Source organism: Telmatherina bonti, assembly GCF_933228915.1.
Source record: "Telmatherina bonti genome assembly, chromosome: 10".
NCBI classification, from domain to species: domain Eukaryota; kingdom Metazoa; phylum Chordata; class Actinopteri; order Atheriniformes; family Telmatherinidae; genus Telmatherina; species Telmatherina bonti.
In genome coordinates this window covers 20367303-20391182 of record NC_136628.1, presented here as the reverse complement: position 1 = coordinate 20391182, position 23880 = coordinate 20367303, and the positions used below count along the sequence as shown (strand labels likewise).

Below are 23880 nucleotides of genomic sequence, written 5' to 3'. Positions count from 1 at the left end.
ATTCCTAAAAAACAGCAAAAGATATTCAATTTAAAAAAACATCATTCATGATAAGAAGCTTTAAAAATTTAAATGAAGGACACTTGGTTTAAGCAAACAACAGAAACAAAACTAGAAGCACTCAGAGAGCGCACACCTCCACTCAGCAGTTGCAATTCATTTTTGCATGGATAAATGATTCAGACCGCTCCATAGTAAGGAATTCTTTAAGAAAATCACTGAATCCAGGTGGTGATCTGAATCACACCACCAAAATCTGGTCACCTAAAATCATTCTTCCCTTCAACACTGTTCATAACTTTTTGAGTTATGTTGTTGTCAGACAGACAGACAAGCCAACATGACCTCCACTTAGCCAGAGGTAAAAAATAAAAAAACAGTTGAGTATTTTGTGCACAAATGCACTTGAGGTGGATATAATTCAGCTTGTGACAAATTAGCCTGAAAATAAAATGTCTTTTAATTTCAATTCAGTTATATATTTAGATGATTTACGGGTTTTGAGAAAGCAAGCAATCAAGCCAAACTGACCTGTAGCATGAGAGCGTGTGGTGAGTGTACAAAGATGGAAGGGTTTTCCCTGGGTGACGACTCCAAGCAGAGCTGGGCATCCGTTGCCTTGGCGTTGTAGGTGAAGGAGATGGAGCTGGCCAGCTTGCCATCGTACAACACCTGCTTGTGGTGCTCAGCCAGGTGGATATCACTCTCTGACTTGAACTTGAAAGTGCTCTGCAGGGATGGAGCGACGAGACAAAGAAGTCGTCAAAGGTTGTGTGGGTAATAAAGAGGATTGAATGAGAGACAAATAAGCTGTCCAGGGACAAAAAAGTGTGAGTGTGTCACTGTGTGTACAAGTTCAACACCCAAAATGGAGTCTGTTTAATTGCAGCATGAGCTGTGTGTAAACAACACGGCATCCGCTTAATGAACACACTGCTAACCCGTGCACTAATTCAATTAGCCCAGAATAAGAGATGGAGACGGGGTGGGGGGGAGAACTCAAAGCACTTAACAGATCCAAATTTATCTCTTTGTAGTCTGTCAACAAAAAAAACACATAAAAAGAAGGACAAATTTGCATAATTCAGTATCTGTATATGAGGTTACATTTATTCAATATTTCTCCACAACATGCTAAGCTGTAAGCCGACTGAAATACAAAATCTCTGCATGTGTCCTGGGAGGATTTAGGTTCATAGATCATATACATTTTTATGGCACTTTTATATAATATATTGCAAATTATATCAAATCTAAAGCACGCTCTTTTCTTTGTAGTTTTACCAAAAAAAAAAGCAGAAAATAGATGAGTTTTACTTGTGCATGCATGATTTGTTCAAAATACCAGCTGCAGCTTGTGGGTTTGTACATTTATGTCTATATCTGTCTGTACATGCCTCCTGGTTCATGTATCCTGCAGCAGTGCTGGTGTTGCAACACATATGAAGCCCCACAGATGAAAGGCTAGTAAGGAGCTCTGCCAGCCTTTTGCAGTATCTCCAGGCGGGGGCTGCTCTCCCCTTCCAGCGGCTCAGTCCCCAGGTGCCTTGCTCAGCCTGACAGCACAGGAAAGCCCAAGGCCGCTCACAGAACTACAAGCCCTTCTTGTTCTAAACCTTTTCATCTGAGGTCTAGTGTAAGAAATGTGCTCTGAGCAGTTTAACCAGGCACCACAAAATGTACCGACGTTACAGTATCTCCATCTTAAAGGCCTACATTTTTTCATGTTGTCTTCCAATTATCCTTCTAATTGTCAAAATAACAAAAAGCTAACCTGAATAAACCTCTAAAGAGAAGAAAAAAGGCACTTTTAATCTGCATATGCAGCTGCTTTCCATACACACACACCTACACACACACACCTAAATAATATTTGCAAGCAATTGCAGTCACAGCATGCCTATGTTCATATTTACTGACTTAATAACATATTACTTTGGCAAATTGCAAGAGCTGATGACCTGGTGTTAAAAGCGTCTCTGTTAATATGTGGTGTTAAAAAGCGTATCCATTAAAAGTTCCTTACAAAGCTATATCCATGTGCAGGGATAATCAATCATAAATACACATAAATTGCATTTTGCTTATTTTCTATGGAGAGTGGGGCCTCTGCACACAAAAAAATAATGAATAGCCCGAATGTAAAGTTAATACACTTATTAAGATGCACATTTTTTGCAACGTAAGCTCATTTACGATGCTACTTTTATGAAGTACATGCAGTTGTAGCCCCATAGAATTAGCTTGTATTTATGCTGCCATGCAGCTAAGCAGGGAAGCAAGTAGGTGTAAATGTGAAGGAGCTTTACTGAGTTTTTAAAGTATTAAGGAATGCACATGGGGCTTTTGACCGATAACATAAGAAGCACATATGAGAGAAGGAAAGTGCAATTTTTTTACATATGTGAAGTCTAACACAGCTGAGATTAAAGACCTACGTGTTGTCAACACGCGCCAGAATGAAAGTGACAACTCTTGCCTGCCTCACACCTGACAGCTGCAGATTCCATGCTGCTGCTGCTCTGATAACAGTGCGCACACACACACAAACACAAATCCATTCAATTTAGACAAAATTTTGCTTCATCTTCACACTGTTTGGTGAATGAAAGTCATGATAGAAATATAACTTCTTTTATTGTTTATATTATCAGGCTAGCCAGTGAATAAGTGCATTGATGAACACATGTCAGCATGAGGATATCATGAGGAATTTGTCACCGTGCTGATTCGGCCCTGACAACAAACAGCCAACCAAGATTTTAGATTACAGCAAATAAACTTAACTCAAAAAATAAAGTAGTATTTCATCTTTTTTTTTTTAAACAGGCTTTTAAACATTTTCTCGTTTAAAAGCCTGTTTATTTCAAATGGTGCCACATTTATTCGGAAAATGCATTGGTGGGATGAGCTGCAGAGCTGAGGATGTGGGTTGTGCTAATTAAAACCTTTAAAAATCTTCTCAGCTAATGTCAAACAGCTTATTCTGAGCATAAATTGTGTTTAGTGTTGTTTACTGGATTGGATGATTAAAATATGAACAAGCAAGACATACTGCAAATTTACCAATTTATATATTAAACAAAGAGGCCACACCAGTGGCAAAACAAAACACGACCACAACAACCTGGCACCTCCTCCTTTAGCTGATTACCAGTTTGGTCACACACTGCTATGAGATAGCAACCCATTCTTCAACCAGTATTTGTTGCAAATCAACCAGTGTGGTAGTGCTGGTTATTATGGCATTATAATCAGGTGTCAATCAGACAGCTGACTGTCAGCACTAAGGGTACTAAAAGCTCAAACAAAAATTAAATAGCAGAATAAACTGGAAAAAATAAAAAGGGAAACGTACAGCCTTTTCTAATAGTATAAGACTTATTGCAAGATGCCTGGTTACAACATAGACATCATCCATCAAATATAAATTTCCTTATTGTGCTACATTTATAATCTGAAACTGGATAATGATAATAGAAGTGGTAATCTGCACATTTATGTTTGCTTTAGCTGTTTGTACTGTGATAAGACACATGAATCCTTTAGTGAATTCTGACATTTTTACCAAATCTATAAACATGTCATATGTTGCACATCACTCAAACACATTACTTTCCAAATCTGCCAAGGTCAATCCAGGGAGAGCACTTCAAAATGCAATAAACTCTGTAAAGGGCAGAAAGGTAACCCCCTCTAATCAGAGTAGTTTGCTTAGTACTGCTCCTGACACTGTTAACGGGAAGGTTTTCCATCTCAGAAAAACACCCAGTGGTGCCACAGCTTCTTTAAAATCCCGTCTCGCCCTGTCTCTGTGCTACACTTTGCCTTTGCAGCTCCTGCTACAGTGCACTTCCACTTTATAGCATTTTCCAACTAATGGAGGTAGCTCAAGTTAGGCTTAAAGCTGGAGGTGAAATTACACTTCAAAAAAAGTATCCAGTTACTTGACTCTGGCTTCGAAACTGCTAAAGATTGTGTCACCTGATTCCAAGCCCTAAGAGATGGCCTAAGTCTACACAAGTTCAATGCTAGAATGTACGCAACAAAAAATACAAGTATCCAAAAAGACTCCCGATGTTCCCTTATATCGCTGTGGCCAGATTGTTGGAAGTATTTTGGAATGAGGACATCTGGACCACTGATGAAGAGAGGAACTAGCAACACATTTACCATAAGAGTAACAGCACACAGATACACAGAACACACACACACACACACACAAAGACAAAACACTGAAGCTTTTCTTAAAACATAGCCCACACAGAGAAATAAGATGTTATGTTTCATTTTCTCCTGTCATTAGTGGAGCGTGGAGGCAATATACTGCACACAGTGTGTCGACCATCATAAGCCGCCTCGGACATGAAGACCATGAGCCTCCTCACTGTGCTGAAGGCTTGTTCAGCAGAGCAAGCAGTGTGTCTGTCTACTTTCTGCAGCTCATTATTGAGTGGTAACACAGACAACAGCTGAGACCAAGAAGCTCAACACAGCTACGTACGCATATCGGTAGGGCACACATACATGGTTATATTCCTTAAAGCAGACAAGCCAGTGCCCAAGGAGCAGCCTGTCACAAACACACAGCTATATGAGTGAAGCCATGACAACAAGCACTGACCTATATTTTCATTAACACAGGAAGCAGTGTGACAAACTGAGTCCCACTGGCGTCCTCCTTTAGCTGGCTGAAAAAATCCACACACTCATCATTACAGCACCCGCACTGAGGCCTGCAGCTTTGAAACAACTGAGCCATTTAATGGTCTCTTCTGGGCATCTGAGAAACTCTTTCTGTGCCATGCAGAGAAGCAATCATCTGACTGATCAGCCTCAGGAAACTGTGGGCTGTGACAGAGTGAGAAATCAGAATTCATGGCAGCAAAACAGCAAATGCCAAACATGTGATTATCAGAAGCAATATGTGAGAAAGTCTTGTCAATTAAAGTGTGGCCTCCACTATCTTACATCAGAGAGGAACATTATAAAAAATAAATAAATAAATAAATAAAAAAAAAGCAAAAGGTGTGAAACCCAAGTGAGCATTACGTCATGATTTCCTTTTTGGTAATCAGTGAAAAATCTTTTCTCAGTCTGGCTAATTTGGCAAAGTCCTGGTGAATAAAATAAATTTATGTTTTAGGCTACACTGCAACGACACCAGCAGACAGTTTCACTTCAGCAGTCTCATGCTCCTGCAGTCTCAGGCTGCTGAAATCTTGACAGCTTTGGACACATTCATGAAAAAAGCTGCAAGTGGCTGGGGGCGCACGAGTCTGCCAAAAACAAGAAGCCGACAGCTGGCAAGGTGTTTCAGCATCTCATCTTTTCAGCCTTAAATCTGAACAGAGTTCAGCTTAATCTACCCGAGTATATTTTTCTACCTTTCAAATCTCTAACAGCCTAAAAACATGCATGTTATTGTTATTGGTGAGTCTAAATTCTTTCACTGTGTGCATGGTTGATCCTCTCTGTGGCTTGTCCAAGTTGTACCCCCACTCTGCCTAAAAGTTGCTGGGACAGGCTCCAACCTCCCCGTGACCCTGCACTGGGATAAGTGGCTATAGACAAAGGATGGATGGATGATGTTTCACATTAAAGTGTTCAGTTAAATTTCCCAGAAAGTAATAAATGGTTGTAAAGTGTGCCTTAATGACACCACTCTTTAAATGAAAATATAACTGAAACTGAGCATGCAGATATTTTGTGCTGTTTATATGTCCTGGGTTTTTATCGCTGTGTAGTACATTAAATGTAAAATAAGTGCACTAATACAGACACAGTTTATGTATTATATCCGCAGTTATGCATTAATGCAATATATATAGCACACTGAATGAGGTCTGTGAGGATATACTTGCTGTGTACGCTTGTATACACAGCAACACTTTGCAACATCTGAAAGCATGCTGCGGCCAAAACATTCAATACTGGAGGTTACCAGTAGGTGGCAGTACACAGGACTAGGACTCTGAACTAGTGAAAAGGTCAATACGTCGCTATTACCAATCTGTTGCTTCCTGTTAGACATGTGTGTTTGTCATTGTGCAACGGAGAGGAACAATTATAAAGATTCCAAGAGTTGCGAACAAGGTCTGAGGTGCTCTTCAAAACTATCTGCCATTGTGCCTACCTCCAATCTGATGTTCACGCTCTTGTTTGCATGAGTGTTTCCAGCAGTCAAGTCAATACTGCAACTCATGCATGCAATACGTTACCGTGAGTAATGTAATGTTGGCGCTGTATGCCATGTTATGCCATTACCATGCATATTATACATACTACATTACAGTACAAAATACCCCTTCAAATCAGTTCAAATAAAGGCATCCGGGACAGTGTGATTAAGGAGAAGGTTCACACAGCAAAGGTTTGCATCTAATAAAAGTGTGAGGACCCATGTAACAAATGGCATTACTGTGACATAAAACAGAAGCAGAATTAATGCACCATGAAAAGAGGAAACACTTTGCAATCCGATGATGAAATACGATGTTTACCATCCAGCACGCATTGTACTGGTTATTTGGCATGTGACAACACAATAAATATTGAGAATTCCCATCACTCATAATAAATATAGTTAGCAGGAAAAATATATTAAATATTAATAAAAGGCATCTGCCAAAAGAGTGGAAACGGGATATTCTCGTACCTTGTATCCGGGGCCGAGCTGATGAATGGCGAAGATCTGAGCCGGATTGAGAGCTTCACTGAAAACATAAATAGCTCCCAGCTGACCACAAAACACCCTGTTGGCATCTGCTGTCTCTGATGAACCCAGAAAACACTTGTCATAGCTCTGGAAAATAATAAAAAAAAACATTTTCATTAGCTCCACTGAAGAAAAAAGTGTTTATATTATGTTGATCTTTACGTTAAAACTCATCAAAAATGTTAATTATCTGTCTATTTTCCCTTTCAAATAAAATTTAAAAAAAAAAAAAAAGGAATTTCTGATGGTGAACAAAAACTTGATTTTTTTTCTTTTTTCAGTTTATTTTATTCTGTTTCATTTTTTCTGCCATATTATGCTACTTTTTTCCCTTACCACTCATCTTTCAGGAACTCATCCCAATAATACACTGTATTATTAATCCTAAACCACAATACCACATGTCCTCCTCTAGTCTTTAAAAATATGGATGTGTTTTATTTTCTACCTTCCAAAAAAAAAAAAAAAAAAGATAGCATCAATGCATTTTAAGAGACCTATTATTTCACCTCTCACAAGTCTTTTGATCAGCTGCACAAACTACATTCAGGAATAAAACACTTGACCTTAAGGCAAGAATAATATCAGCTCTTGATAACTACAATAAAGCCAAGAGCCAACAGGAAAAGAAGAGCTGCGAAAGCTGCACTGCCGCTGTGAGACAAGCTACCTGTCCTTTGCTAAATGGAAAAGTTGGAAGTTTTAGTTTGTACGAGTTGTGCTGGAAAGTGGCCCAAGGGCAAGTCTGCCCCAGCTGACAATGCAGAGGGCAAACCTCAAACACTGGCCAAGATCACAACAGGTGGTAAGTATGAAGTCGAGCCAGACCGATACTGGATTTCTGTGACCACCTCAGATGCACTTGCTTGAAAATTAGAGATGATATATAGAAAAATAATTCTTTAGCAGCCATTGAACAAATTAGGAAACAAGAAGCCCTTGTTGCCAATAAGCTTCATATTCATTATTAAGACAGCATTAGTGTCCTTACATCATTAGTGTTGACATGCCAGGCCATATCACCATAGGAGACCAGTTGACCGTTGACGTAGCAACGGATCTCAGAGTTCCTCCAGCGGTTGTAGATATGAACGATGCTGATCATGTACCACTGAAAAAATAACACAAAAACACACTCAGAGATAAGTCCAATGCAATAATCCACTACATTACAGACACAATAAATGATCGTCTTCCCTTTAAGTTCTGAATGTTTTTCCTCAAATGTCTTTTACTTTAGATTAATTTATTGTTTGTAAAGATTTCTGCATTTTAAACTGTTATTCTGTTTGCTCATTGTTTAAAATGTATTATTTCGCTTTGCGTGCAACATTATATTAACAAAACTACTATTAAAAGAACTTAAAAGGCTGATGTTTGCACAGTAGTATTTATTATAAATAACCAAAATATATCGGAGAATACTGACACAACAATTTTACACCCTGCTGTGCAGTGATTCATTTCAGATTTTTGCTAATTGTTTACTTGGAGATCATTTTTGCTCCGTACAGATAACATCTGTGTCTTCTGTCTAACATCAAAACACTCTATGACCGTTTTACCAAACGTAAACAGTTACAATGTTTTGGACTTGTTTACTTCCTGGAGGAGAAACTGGAATGGAGACTTCACAGGGAGGGGGACAATTTCCACAATTCATACATTGCTGGAAAGAAGAGCACAGTACATGTGCACGCAAGCATTCGTTCTCTATCCTACACACACACATTAACCTAAGCACACGGCCGAAAAAATGCTGTGAGACATGGTGACTTAGAGACTGATCAAATAAAACCACTGGGAACTTTGTTAGGCAATGGAGAGATTCTACTGGGTCAGCAAATACTGTGGAAGGCCATCTTATCAAGAGAATGTGTTTGTTTACTTGAGCATGCATGTGTGGGTGTGTGTGGGTGTGTTTGTGTGCGCGCAGGACGGCAACAAAATGCTGACAGAGCGATAGAAGAGGAAGTGCACACGCCTTAATTGACAGACCTTATCCACACTCATCAACATTCCCGGCGAGTCCAGCGTAAGATAAAAGACAGCAGCAGCACACTCCTGATGCTGTCTCATCTAACAAGTGGCAAAGGATTTCCTGGCTCTGTGTGTGTGTGTGTGTGTGCGTGCGTGTGTGTGTGTGTGTGTGTGTGTGTTCTTACCTTGCGAGGTTGAAAATCATATTTCACACAGTGCTGAAAGCCTTTTCCTTTTGACTTCAATGATGTCACAATGAGACAGTTTCCCACAAAGTGAGCAGAGTAGCCAATTCCTTTACTGGTGCGAAAACTTGGGAGAAATCAGAAAAAGGTCTTCTTAGTCACTCATCGGATGGTGTGACATTTTGATTTCTGTACAACGAAATTGCAAGTCAAGCCTTTCCTGTTTTACAATTTAAAAAAAAAAAAAGGCAGTCAATTGTTTTATTGATGAATTTATTCTAAAGGAAATCCAGTTTATGGGTTTACAAGCGAGGCCCTTTCACAACTGTATGTCACGTTGTTTAAGCCATCTTCTCTCCATTTTTCCTTTCAAAAATATTCTTTCAACACTTGAAACATCTACATAAAACAGTCAAAAGGTGCCAAAGGATCACACACAGCAAAATCCCAGTAGATATAAATCCCTCTTAAGTGAATCCCTGATGTACATTAGGAGGGTGTAAATGTGTGTTATCATGGTCTTGATGCAGCTGCAGAGGCCAATATCAGACCTGCAGCTTGAGTAACAGCTGCATCTGGGGGAGGATGATAAGACCTGAGCTAGAAAACAGGAGGATGCCCTCTCTCTCGCACCTTACTTACCGTCACAACCTGACAAACCGTTACTAAGGAAACAAGATTACATCCTCACACTTTACATGATTAGAGCTCATCTCTGCGACAATATCTCAAACGTGTACGCTTCCATATTATCCTTCCTTCTGGAGATGAGCTCCCCGATTCTGTCGGTAATGAGTCTTTGACTGTGTTAGGGAGGAGAGGTGAACGGAGGACGCCTCTAGTTAGCGTCACAGAGTGAAGAGGTGGAGGGAAGGAGTCCAGCAGTGGAGTAAAGGAGTTCAATTAAATAAAAGGTCAAAGCTAATGAAGCTTTACACCGGCTAACGGCTTGCACTTACAACACTAACAGTGAGGCCAGCAAGGTCCAGAGCTATACAGCCAATGGAGGCATTCACCAAACCGTACTCTCATAATGGAGTGTTTTGACATTTAAAGTTTTGTTCAGATTCAGTTATCTGTTTATCTACTAACCTACTCATTTCTGAACATTTATTATTCAGAAATTTTTTTTGCTCACTTTCCTCTACCAGACAGAATATATATCTTGACATTTTAGGGAAAATAAGCAGGCAGAAAATAATTTATGTATATTTATGCTCCACACATTGGCAAACTCATTTTACTGCAACTGCAGTTGTTCACCAGTAATGTTCAGCGTGGATAAAACATAAACAGGCCAAAAGTCCGAAGCCAGTTAAGTGCTTTCTCATGCTGTGAGTAAGCACAGCGCGCTCTGCTTAATGCGTCATCTGGGTTCACCTTGGTTAGTTTCTTATTCTGTCCGCAAGACATCTTGCCATACACCAGGAACAGGCTTGAGGTTGCTTTAATCTGCTGTGTGCTTTGTTTTACTTAGATCAATAGAAACAACAGAAGGAATTTTGTATAAAAAGAGTCCAACGTCACTCTTTTTGTCTTTCTAGTTAAAAGTGACTTAAAGCTGAGATGAAGCTTGCTTTCACTTGAGACTTCAAAAAAACTTTTTTCTAAAGATATAAAATAAACTTTTATTTGTTATAACTGACTGAAACCAAAACCTGATATAAACTATATAACTTTATAAAAAATATTTTTTCAGCTGAACTTTAGTAATTGTGCATTACAAAGAAATATTTACGGAGGGGTGATTAAATAATGAAATCAACTAAATGAATCTGCTGAAATACTTTGGTTTTGTTTGTTTGTTTGTTTTTCAGCACGTGTTACTAGGGCTTTGATTGAATTACAGTGCAGATAAATGACGAACTACTTACCAGTAAAGGTATGGTTTGTCTTTATCCACATTGATGTTGTTGAGTGGATCCTGTCTGAACCAAGTGTTGATAGTGAATCCATTCTGGTACGGCCATTTAGCAATTGGTGGCAACGCAATAGCCTGGCGGGGGGGTAAATACAACATTATAGCAGCCTACACTATGGTAAAAAGCAATAAATATGTCAGTCACTAAGCGATTTCTTCCTATTCAACATAAAACTCTTCCTCGGGTGCAGTGAAGATGAAGATGCGCTAAAGAGTGGCATGAAGGACTATAAAGAATAAATTTGTGTAATTTGTAGATAATGGGGTTCAGATGTGTGTGTGATGATTAGTCTCACCGCAGCACTGCGTCCTGGAAAATTGAAGAAGGTATCAGGACCGTGTCTCTGAGGCATCTGGTTCAACACTGACAAAAGCTTAATGGCATGTCTCGGCTAGAGGAAAAACAAGACAGACAGCAGTTACCATTATTACCATCTGAAAGATACAACCTATCACACAGAGAGAACAATGACCCTCTGTAAATAAATAAACTCTCTCACACACACACACAAAACACATATAAATATATATAAACATAAATATATAAATATTTATATATATATGCACATATATACATATATATATATATACACATATATTTATGTACACATATATAAGTGCGACCACAAGCACACTGGATCAATGTCTTCAATCTTCTCTACCCTCCACAACAACCCCTCAATACCATGGTGACCCTTAATCAATCTGTCTCCAGGGAGCTGCTGGGAGACGAGGAATTGGAATGGACAGGGAAATAGGGGCGAGGTGGATGGGCTGATGATGGTTATTGGATAGAGGAGGAAGGATAGTTGAGGGTATGGAACGTTGATCAGTAACCAGAGGTTGGGTTGTACTGGTGCCTGAGTGGAAGAAAATTGATGAGAATGGACCAGGTTATTGACTAACATCGAACACTCTACACCTCACTAACTCCACACAGAAAAGACGCCGGAGGTGAAGCGTAATAGCCTGACATTGCCTGATCAGGTCATATGACCATTCAGAGAAATACTTTTGGGTTTTTTTTTTTCCTAGGAAGAGGACATTCCCCCAAACATCTTTACAAGAAATCTGTAAATATACTGAACTAAATAACACAGAGCTAAGCATTTCATGGGGACTTTCACCTCATTAAAACAATATTTAATCCGCACAATTCAGGTTTAAAGCATGAGGTAACATCACTAAGAGACTGCTAACTGAGGTAATCAGTAAACTACAAGGAGTAGCTGAGATTAGAACAGCAGAGAAAAAAGCTGAGTTGGCACTAATCACTTCCAACACGCAGCTCTAAACTCATCTCAGGCTCACTACTTTCACTTCATAACCAAGCAAATGACTGCAAAAACAAATTTAAATGGATAATCCAAATAAGTATCAAAGCAAGTATGAATTTTCAGCAAGAAAGTCTAAAGCAGTCAAGTTTATGAGGGTTTTTTTTTTTTTTTAAATCAGTGTTTCAATGATAAACAAAAGCTTAAGAAAACTATTGTCCAATCATATGCAAATTGTCTCAAGCATGTCTGTTTAAAATAAGCACAGCCAAAGAAAAAGCCTACTTAGCAACCACGGATAACAAAGGTTTGTTTGGCTGACTGTACAAAGGAGGAGAGTTTGAGGTGAGATGTGGTGGCGAAATAGCCTGTCAAAGAGGAAAAAGACAAAAAAACAGGAGACCTTGAGCTACACATTTAGCCCAGTGGAGCTGCTCTGTGGTAAGTAATGGAAAATGGTGGTTACATGTATTGCGAGTCTGAGTAAATTAAACTGCATTGACTGTTTCACCTTCACACCTGATCAGACTGTCACTGCTTTTACCGTCAAACTTCTACTGCTCTAACAACAGTAACACAGTCTATTCTGTGTTGTATTAATAAAAGCAATTAAAAGGAAAAAAATCACAAAATTCCACGTTTCAATATCAGCTCACAAACCAATCCAAACGTAAACACACACACATCCACACACGCACACATCCTCTATTAATCAGGTCTGTAAGCACAATTGTCCTACAACATGACACCAAGATTAATGACACCACAATTAATCTCATATGCAATGAATTCATCCTCTGCCTCAATTAGTTGTGAAAAATACTAGCTTATCAGAAACGGCAACAAACCTCATTATTAAAAACAAACAATAACACTAAATCCCCAGACATTAAAACTGCTGAAATAATAAAACAATTGTCACAAAAGATATTTTTGTGTAATTAAACTAGGACGAGGAAGTTTTGACATAATAATATGTTGGTGTGCTGCAGAGAAAATCTAAATAGCTACTAGCGAATATCACTGAGAGGCTGCAATCATTTGGAGATTCTCTCATATCTATCTTCTTCCACCTGAGCCAACAGCGGGGATTCAGGCGAAGCTACTATCACAACTGGAGCTAATCAGACATTTGTTATCTTTTTTATTAATTAATTTCATACGGTAAGTCAGTGACGTCAGAGAAGCTCCAAAGATGTGTCAAAAAATAAATGATACTATATAAAATAAAATGTAATCAATATAAAACTAAAGTCCATAAGAAAGAATGTAGTTCTCACAGAGAGCACTGCCATTGCCTTTTTAACTAATCTCCATCAGACACTTTTACACTTCCATTATGTCTTCCTAGAGGCCAGTTTGGCCTGTTTCATTTCTAACTCATCTCTGACAAAACAGAGTAATTGTGTGTAATTGCTCGAGAGAAGCCTTTTTGAAGGTCGGTCTTACACAAGACAAAAGCTCCAAAAATCTGATTTGGACAGGAAATGACATATTTTGCAGCAACAGGCAGTATGGAAGACATAGTTATGTGTCCAACAGATGAACCTATGCTGTAAAACTGCTGCAATATCATTACGACTTGCAGATAAGCATGGCATCGGCTGCTTAATGTTTGTTAGCCAGCTCTAGCAAAACACCAACAGATCAACAGTAGAGGTGTACCTTAAGTTGAAGCATCACTGAATACAAAGCCAATCAGAAATTGTTATCACTTCCATCAGTGTGTTTTTAAGTCGCCACTAACTTACCCAGATGCCGTTGTCTCCTCTCAGCATACTGAAGAGCAGCTTCAGCTCCTTCACTGTGATGCTGTAGCTGGCCATGACTCCTAGCATGTCCACTAAGAGGTCTGAGAAAAACACACAGCGAGGGAGTGTAAGACCACAGAGACAAGCATGTTTGTGGCTCGGTGTTTGGAAAGCCCTCTTCTGACATTTCTTTGATAACATGTGATAAGACAAAGTTGACTTGTATGCTGTGAGTGTTGGGCAATTTATCATTTAGTGCAGTCAACGTTCCAGTGTGCTGCCTCCAGATTCTCAGACCTACTCCACTGTATCCAAAACACACACACTACCTTGAATCTCAAGCAGAATTGCTGCGCACAGCATGACTCAATACAGCAGATGTGTAGAATTTTAATGGTGCTTAATTATGAATTCACTTTAATGCATAAGGTGATAGGAGGCCGTTCAACACACTTTGGTACTAAATGCTTTTTTTTATGAATGCAGATTTATTTGTATCTGTATCTAAAAAAAACAATGTTTCCTTTTCCCTCAGCTTCATGTTTACTCTGACTGAAATTAATAGTAAGTTACATTCACAAATATAAGCATGTCAGTGCCACGTTGTATACAATTGTCCTGCTCTGCTGACTTTCACTTTATACAAACACATCACAGCACTGTGAATGTTTAAGATATGCAGCACAGTTCTCTTGGATTGAGGCAAACTACTTAAAGAGACTCTTCTTCCCCGTGTTAGCCCGGTTGGATATGAATAGTCCCCCAACAATAATTCATTAGGCAGAGCCCAGCAACAGGGAATAAAGGAGAAGGCTAGTTCACTGAGGTGCTTGGAATGAGAAGAAAATGCAATGAATAATGTCCCAGATTCAAAAGCCCCTGGCTCTGTTTTTTTTTTTTTTTTTTTTTTTTTTTTTGTACGATCAATCAATGTAGGTCATTTTAAATAGTTTTAGGAAAGAGTCAGAATCATGGTTCAGAAAGGGAGACCGTGTAAATTGATTTAATAGGAGTACACCCTGCTGTGTTGAGGACTAATAAGTCAAAGTAGTTATAAAGCACAATATCCTGCAGCAAGAGGTCGGACATAGAGGACGGGGGGGGCATATGTGCGCCGAGGCATCAATAAAGAGAATTCAAGGTCAACATGATCGTGCAAAGAGACGACTGTTCTACAATCAAACCCTGACAGTGCACACAGAAAGACGGTGAGATCATTAGTCTACGTTTGTTGCAATTGAGAGTTCTTATTGATGTTTCAGAACGCGCGTGCGGGCGTAGATGCACAGAGAGAATAAAAATAAGTCTGTGGTGGGCTGCAAGCTTTTTTTAAACCACTGACTCTGACAAGTGGACAGAAGTTCAATCCAGAATAGTTGCAACAAACAGAAATCTTCGTTGTGCATACAACATACTCTTAAGATGCTGTTTTAGTTTTTTGTTTGTTTTGGTTTGTTTTATTTCTTTTTAATTAAATATGGCATAGGAATTTGACTCCACCTTTCACATACACACTCCTACATACATAGGAGTCGCTCAAGCTTTTGTTTTAATTTCATTAACCTTTGCATGAGAATCCTCTTTGCCTACCTAGAAACTATTGTTTTTACATACTGTTCTACCTAATGTAGCGCACCTAAAATTACTTCAACAAAAACCTCATTGGTCATTAAATATTTAATTCAAAACATGTAAACAAATACTGTTTTATGGGTAATTAACAATGAACTGATGTTAAAGAGTAAACAATCGAAAATTTATCTCGGTACAGCTATCTAGATGTGTTATTATAGCTCAGCAGTAACGCCATCACCCAACATTACAGATAATTACATGTGATGTGACAGGATGTCCACATGTATCTCTGTTAGTCACATTATTAGCTATCCCTGTACCTCTCCTTGTCATCTTCCACACACTGTAGTCAAATCCATCACAACAGCTAACTTGATTGTTTACTTCCTGACACTGGCTGGTCCTAAATTTGGAACGGTCCTTTGTCTTTATTATTACAGTAAGGCATTGCATTGTTTAGGTAGCATGATCTCAGTAGGTTTTTAAAAAGTGTGCTCACTATAAATAGTTGCTGTGACATTTTTTTTCCCCAAAAAGTCATTCACTGGAGCAACAAAAACCCTTTCCTTTGCTGCATGATTGTGAATATACTTTGTGTTTTTGTCCATTAAGACAGGAGAGGCCAGTGTGTGAGTGTGTGTGTATGAGTTGGTAGATTAAAAGACTGAAAAGCTAAACTGAATCAAACTAAAGAATTAGGGATAATGCTACTATTTAGGTTAGTAAAACAAATCATAAAATAAATGTTAATGGATGCTCAAATAAACTTATACAGTTATATTTTCACCATGTGCACGAGGGCGTATTTAGTGCTTTATTTAAAATCACTTCACAAAACACTCAATAAGGGGTGTGTAAAGAAATCTGATTTAATGCATTTCCAGACTGGTTTAAAACTGGAAAAATATAAAGGATCTGAACATGTTGTCCATGTAAAGTCTTGCAAAATATTAACATGTTAACCCTTTAGGTGCCAGAGATTAAATTAAAAAAAATGCTACAATTTGATATCAAATTCAAAGCAGCTGTAGTTTGGTAGTGATAAGAGATTAACACACAGTAAATGGGGAAAAATTATGAATATGTACCTAAGTTTGTACTGAGAGTAAATTTACTGATCTCTTTTGCATACTGAAATAGAATCAACAGTGTTTTATGTGCGCGCTCCCTGTAATTCGCTCCGTTTCACTGACGCATGAACACATCTTCATCAGATCAGGACAGCGTCTTTTAAACTAGATATTCCTCATAAACTTTGAATAAACATCCTTTATCTCTTTTGCTTCCTGCTCTAAGCTGATCAAAGCTTTTCAGTTTGCTACTTGTGTGTGAGCTACATGGGCGAGCAAGATGTTAAGAGAGGACAGTAAGTAGTTTGCAGAAGTACCCACATTATTTTGAATTTTCTAAATAAAACTCAGCTCGGGTTTTAACTGTGTGTCCATAATGGTGAATAACGTCTAAAGACAAACTGCAAACTAATTACAGCTTCACACCTAAAACAACAGCTAGCTAACCAGGCTAAGGCTTTTTATCTGAAGGAAATTAATACATTTGTAACTGGTTATATGAAAAAGGAGATGCCATTGACATCAGCTGTAGAGTCACTATCTATCTGTAAGATAGATGCCGTCTCTACGACTCTATGGTTTAATGTATCATGCCCGACTCTCTTGCTTTTATTCTGTTCTTTTTGGGTTTGTTTTACAGTTATTGATAAAATGGTATAAAGAAGGAAATGTGTCATTTCTTTTATTGGCCAAGAATTTTAGATTGTGTACCAAAACCGAGTCAGTACTTTCAACTGATTTGGGAACAAAGTGCATAACAAAGAGAAAGGTGGTGTTTATGCACAGAGATACTTTATTAATTACTTTTGTCAGCAGGTAAATTACTAATGTAAATAGTTTTATTTTGAAATAATTAATCCTGAAATCCTTAGTTTCTTTGAAAATACAGTAACCTAACACTGACTGCAAAACTACTAGAGATTACTAAATCAATCATTCCTCAAATGATTCTGCGTCATACAAATACAACATAAAGTAATCAGAAAAATATTAAAATTTGACCTCATTTTCTTTTTTGTGTGTGTCTTCATTTGATTCATTTTTGTTATCTGGCTGTGTGTCCATGTCTCACCTGCGATCATGTCGTCCACAGAACTCATTTTGAGCAGAACCTGCTGGATGAGGCCGACCTCGGTGCTGGTTTGCAGGTTGCGCACACTCTTGCGCAGTATGGCTGTAAACATGCTCCAGATCTCAGCCTGGCACGTCACCTCGCAGTGGGACAGCAGCTCCACCATGCAGCCGATGCTCTCCGCCTCCTGGATGATGAAGTTCATCTCCAGGTCAAACTCGCCGCCCACCAGCTGGGGGAGGGTGATGGAAGCAGTAGGAAGAGGAGGAGTATGGAAGGACAGCAGATATTGATGGAGAAGGTGGGAAAATGGAGAAGGGAAAAAGAGAGAAAGGAAATACAGGATGATTTAGCGAAGCGTTTAACCTTTTGTCTTCAGGAGAGGTAAGCCTTGCTTCTGATGGATGTTGATTGTGGTTAGGAAAGCATTTCTTTTGCTGAGGGCCAAACATACTGCAACAAACAAACGTCCTTCATCTGGACACACACACACACACACACACACACACACACACACACACACACACACACACACACACACACATTCCCCTCTTCTCCTTTTTCTATAATGTAAGAAGACCACCACTTACTTCTGTGAGCCATAATTATAATCATTGTGCAGCAAGCATAAAAATGGCCCCTTCTAACACCTCACACACACACATACACACACACACATCACAGTAGCAGGCAGTCACATACAGATTCACACATGCAGTGATTAATGCATGTTTCAGGCCCAGTCCTCTCAGATGGCATTAGTCAGATGATACCACACTTTTCAAATCGAGTGCAAATGTTCTGTCTCTTAATGGCTGAAGCACTATAATTACTTGTGAAAGTACAGCTTTCCTATGACTATGACTGTGTTTCACATTCACTCGTACACGAACACGAGCTTCCCCACACAGCTTGTCCTCGGCCTACTACACTGTCCAGGAAATGGTAACCATGGTTACCAGCAAGCTTAGAGACCACCAGCGAGGTTATTAAATCAGATGGAACAGAAACATGCAATAGATTCGGAGAAGCTAGCGAGACACAGACCCTGATAAACACTAGGACAGCTGTACCGGTGGTTTTTTTTCACAAAATGGGAAAATCTAAAAACAATCTGTGTGAAAATGAGATGAGTAAAGCGTAACTGCTGACTACCTGCATTATGAAGAGTCAGTTTATTCCTGATGATGGTTTTAATTTAACCCTGTAAAGCCAAACGTATCAAATTTTGTACATATAGCTTCCAAGACACTTTGAATTACTTTATGGTAGAAACTTCTCTCAAAACCCTGTTCTTCATCACATGATCCTGCGGTCCCGCACTCTGGATTATACCAGAAAGCAGAAGACTACACTACAATAACTTTAACCTGTCACATGGTAATTAATGGCAAAAATACCAAAATATATCTTGGTAATATTTTTTTTCAGATTTGTTCAAGGGCCCAATAAAGAGTTTGGATTGAAAAAAAAACAAAAAAAACTGACTTTCCTCCCCAGTTGTTCTTAGACTGGGCTTTAAAAGGATAAATGATTTTTAAGAGACTTTAAAGAGTATTTATTTTTTTAAAAATATTTTCAATTATGATTTATGAAACCACCATGTTGCCATAAGAGAGAATTTTGTGGTAAATGTACAACGATATTTATTTGATTTAAATAAAAATTAAAAAAAACATTCCCAATATGAGATTAAAACACTGTATTCAGTAGCAATCAAAGACAGTCTTGGGGTATTAAACATACTGTGTGACAAATAGTTTTTCTTTGCTGGTGTATGCTTTGGCTAAATATGGACTTCATGTAACATTATGATCCACTTATACATTTCATACATTTCATATAATCCTGGTTATCATGTCAGGCTTTTGTTTCGTATGAAATTGTTTTTCTCCCATTAACTATTTTTGTTTTGTGTTTTATCCATTAAACATTTTGTTTTATGCTTGAAGCTTAAAATAAAGGATTCTCTTACTGGTAATTATAAGCGTTTACAGTTGCAGGTTGTAGCTGCACCCAAACCTGTGGGATATTTTTCATGTCCTGTATGAACAACAAGTAGGGACTTGTCATTTGAAGGTGAAGAGCTAAGCGCCCATCAAAAAGGTTAGTATGGCTAGATAAGGATCAGGCCATTTCTTTTTACATTAGCCACCGCTCTATCTTCCCGTTGCACCTCACTCACCCTTGTTTGTCTTTGATTGTCGACATGTTATGTCCCGTATCTTCCTGACCAGACCTTCGTGTACATTGTCTTCATATGAGGAGAATTCAAAGTGGATCCCATCACTTTTTGACATTTTAAAACCAAACAACTTAGGATTACAAATATATATCTCCTTAAGTGTGATTATTCATGATTAGTATAATTATCTATCAATAAAGCACAAATACATTGTCAGAAACTAACATTTGAATAATGCCACCCTGCTGTACATGCCAATAAAATCCACGGAGCAGCCTTCAGAAGATCATAGTTTATCTTTCTGACATTAAATCATAGATGAGCCCAAATTTACTTCAATTACATGATGGTAGAGGCTTTTCTGTTCCCCAAATTCTTTCATTCCTGAAGTTTTTAATCCCTGCAATCTATAAATCAATGCCACCCTGGCTGCAAGGCAATCCATTACTAGGAGTAATATTTCAGTGTAACCTCAGTTTCGATACTCAAGTCAATCAAACACGGAATTCCATCTTCTTTTTTTCTTGATCTGCCAATCTAAAGAGACAAAAATCTGTTCATTTCTTTGGGATGTTTTGTATATTCTAACATTGATTGTTTTATTTCACTATACACAAGATACTGGTCAGGGTTCTCCACGACGCTTTCAGTTCATTAAAAATTTACCCAGACGAAAAAAAAAAGCCACAAGCACATCATCCCTGTGTTTGCATAACTGCACTGGTTTCCCATTAGATTTTGTGTTGATTTTAAAATCTTACAGCTCACTAGTAGTGGGAAAATTGAATCAAAAAACAAAAATCTGGATTTTTGCTTCACAATTTTAAAATTAATTTGTTTTGTTGAAACATTTTTTCAAATAAATAAATAAAAATAATATGTTTTTATTGATCTTTTTACTTGTTTTCTTGGACATTATAGCAGCAGAATGATGATCTGGCTACTGTGTTGTTTTTTTCCTTATTGAAATCAAGAAAGATGACGAGCAAAAAATAAGTTTTATACTTTTTTTTTGTTTTTAATCTACAAAAATCAGCAATATCGAGGAGTCGCAATTTAAATCGAATCGTCACCCAAAAAATCGGAATCGAATGTTGTCACAGCCCTACTGCTCACCTTTAAAGCTCTGTTTCAAAAAAAAAAAGTAGACTTATTGGCCAGTATTTGTCCTTGGTTCCACTGAGATACATAGAAGTTGCACTGTTTGCTATTCTCAGTTGCCAGTTTAAAACAAAGGAAGCTTGAAACATTTAGTGGAATCACTGAACCTTTCTGTCATGTCTCAACACCATTGTTACATTAGGCCAAAACAAGAAAATGAAGCAGCATAAATTAGCAACATGTCTCTGCAGTAACTGGTGACCTGTCCAGGGTGTAGCCTGCCTCTTGCCCAATGATTGCTGGGAAGACTCCAGCTTCCCAGCAACCCTTAATTGGACTAAGTGGTTCAGAAAATGAATGGATAAATTAGCAACATAAGCATTACATGCTGCCCAAAGGACACATATTGTTTTCAGGCTCAGTAAGACCTTGAATATGAACAGACTGGCTTGTAAATTCATTTTTATGTTCCTTATGTTTAAAAAAAAATCACCTTGATTGTTAAAGGTTTTAGACCTCTGCCAGTTTTACATATCTTCCCTCTTCTCCTGCACATCAACCACTTCTCCTTTCCCTTTCATTCTGTCCTTTTGTCTCCACTTTCTCTCTGTCAGTGAAGTCAATTGATCCACAGCACTCTGTGAATGCATTAGCACAGATGAGAGAGAAAGAGGTATGGAATAAAACAAGGAAGAATTTAATTCATCCCACATTGAATTTTCAGCACAGAGGTTCTCAATTACAGAACTCGCTGGGGACAACTGCGTCCTGCTTCATCTATACCACCTGTCCATTTAATACACACCGCTACGGGGGGAAACAGCGAAGATGGCAGTTGTATAAACTTGCTCGCAGACAAGCAGCAGTTTGAACACGAGAACGCACACATCCCAGGAGCATACCTACACATGTACAACACGAGCGTAATTTCTCTTCGCTTACTCTTCCAATCTGGAACATCATAGCGCGATGTGAGGTGTGATGCAAACCACTGCAACAAATTGAGTCTTGTGACAAACAATGCAGCGAAAAAGGAGTGCAAGAGCTACAGATACAGTAGGAGAAAAAAATGCAGGAAGGGCTTGTGCAATTATTATGCAGCTCCAGTGGAAGAAACATAAGGGAAGGTGGTTTAAAACTCTTATGATGCTGCAAAGAAAACAAGCCGACCCTTAAACAGAAGATTTCAAAAAAGAAAAAAAAACAAAACACATCTGTAAACATTCTAATCAAATCTATGCTCGCTATTTCATGTTGCTGCTATAAAAAGAATGGATGCTTGAGCCAGTTCTTTGCTCGAATGGGGCTTTTAATTGATGTATAAACATGCTGCCTAAATAACAATAAGGCTGATAATCCAGACCCTTAGCACACATGAGTGCGCTCAAACAGCATCACCATCATGGACACCAACAAAAGACTACTAATTAGTTTTACGAGGGGGCATGATTCTTGTGCATAAGCACCCATAATCTTCAATCTCTCTTTTCAGCCCGCTCTGCAAAATCTCAATTCAAATCCATATTGGGAAAACCTTCACAAAGGTTCAAGTAATCACATCAGTGAGCATGCACAAGAGCCTTTAACTACCCTGTCACTTACACTACTGGTTAAAAGAAATATAAACACACACAGGCATCCATATTATGCGACATGCCTCGGAATAAAGGAGCCTAGCAGTATCACGCCTTTTCTCCTCTGAGGCACAGATTCTCAATGCTGACCTCAATGTTTTCTTGGCAACTGGATGAAGATGTTTGTTTTGGCAGTATTAAGACAAAGATTGCTCCCCAAGTGTACCACCCGTGCCTGTATGTTCCATTCACACACGCAAACACACACACACAAATACAGAGCGAGAGAAGGAACAAGCAAGGAAAGCAGCTGCTGAGTCAAACAGCTTGTTGTCAACCAGTTGCCAAGGAAGTGACAACCTATTTCCCATGATTGACATTCTGGGGGGTTATTAGAGCATCTGACCAGGTAAACACTGGAGACACAAGCTAGTGCACATGAAGATGAGTTAGCACTTTTTTATTTTTAACATTCAGTTCAGAGTCTTGAGGTTATTGTACTTAACCTTGAGGCAGATTCAGTAGCCGTCTGAAATTCAACAATATCTGCCTCTGGAATCATTTCTGATGACTAATCTCACATTGTAAAGCACTTCCTTGTTTGACAAAAAGCACATGAAACATGTACTTTTTCAACTTACAGTTGTAATTTATACTTACAAATGTGCTGCCTTTTCTCTCTTATTCCCTGTTTCTAAATCTGTCCTGTCCAGTTTTGCAATGCTGCTCATTCAGACCCTGAAGGATGCTGGCACTGAGCTTGGCATCGCTCTGATCGTGTGAGGCAGAGTGGAGGTGAGTGCCAGGACCCATCTTCACACCACAAAGAGCTTATATGAGCAGATTCTACCAGCCAAAACCAGCTCTCGTAAGAGCCTGGTCAAACAAGCCCTCGCTCTGTCTATCTGACCCTTTTTGAGCAGCATTACCGCTCCTGAGCAGGTCCGAGGGTAAATGGCCCAATTAAGTAAAGCGAGTTACAGCCTCTTTACATTTGCAGCTGTAAGATAGAAAATGGATGGCCTGGCTGTGTCAGTCTGGGTAGAGGTGTTTCTGTCATTGCAAACAGGGAGAATTGAATTAAATGAATGCATTGTGCTTTTTTTTAATAAGAAAACAAAATGTCTGCCATGAAACACAACCTTTTAAGAACAGCTTTGAGGTCAGAATCAGAAGAAGAGCTCCTCTAATTTATTATATACCTAAATAATTGGCTATACGATGAACAGTAAATAAATAAATAATTTATCTGGTCGCATTTTGAACAGCTGAATCTCACGATTTTACATCTATTTATGTTATTTCTCAATCACAAATTGAGATTCTTGTGCAACTTCCAGGTCAAATCCCAGGGTGGGATTTTTGTAACATGCACAAAGCACCAAGGCCAGTTTGAATCCAACTGAACATATCATGCAGGAATAATTTAACACACAACCACATTTAGACATAGCTTTCTAATTAAAACTCTGGA

At 38.6% G+C, this 23880-nt stretch overlaps 1 protein-coding gene across 1 annotated transcript in view; it reads right to left on the bottom strand.

Annotated features, from left to right (window-relative positions):
- Window positions 1–23880, bottom strand: part of nbeaa (neurobeachin a) — a gene marked incomplete at both ends in the record, with an annotated part of 96444 nt that overhangs the window by 48954 nt on the left and 23610 nt on the right. The window contains 8 exons of the mRNA XM_079247379.1: window positions 532–729; window positions 6659–6805; window positions 7710–7829; window positions 8884–9010; window positions 10758–10879; window positions 11101–11196; window positions 13830–13930; window positions 17547–17778. Of these exons, the coding sequence (XP_079103505.1) occupies window positions 532–729; window positions 6659–6805; window positions 7710–7829; window positions 8884–9010; window positions 10758–10879; window positions 11101–11196; window positions 13830–13930; window positions 17547–17778 (1143 nt within the window). The remainder of the gene's footprint in view (window positions 1–531; window positions 730–6658; window positions 6806–7709; window positions 7830–8883; window positions 9011–10757; window positions 10880–11100; window positions 11197–13829; window positions 13931–17546; window positions 17779–23880) is intronic.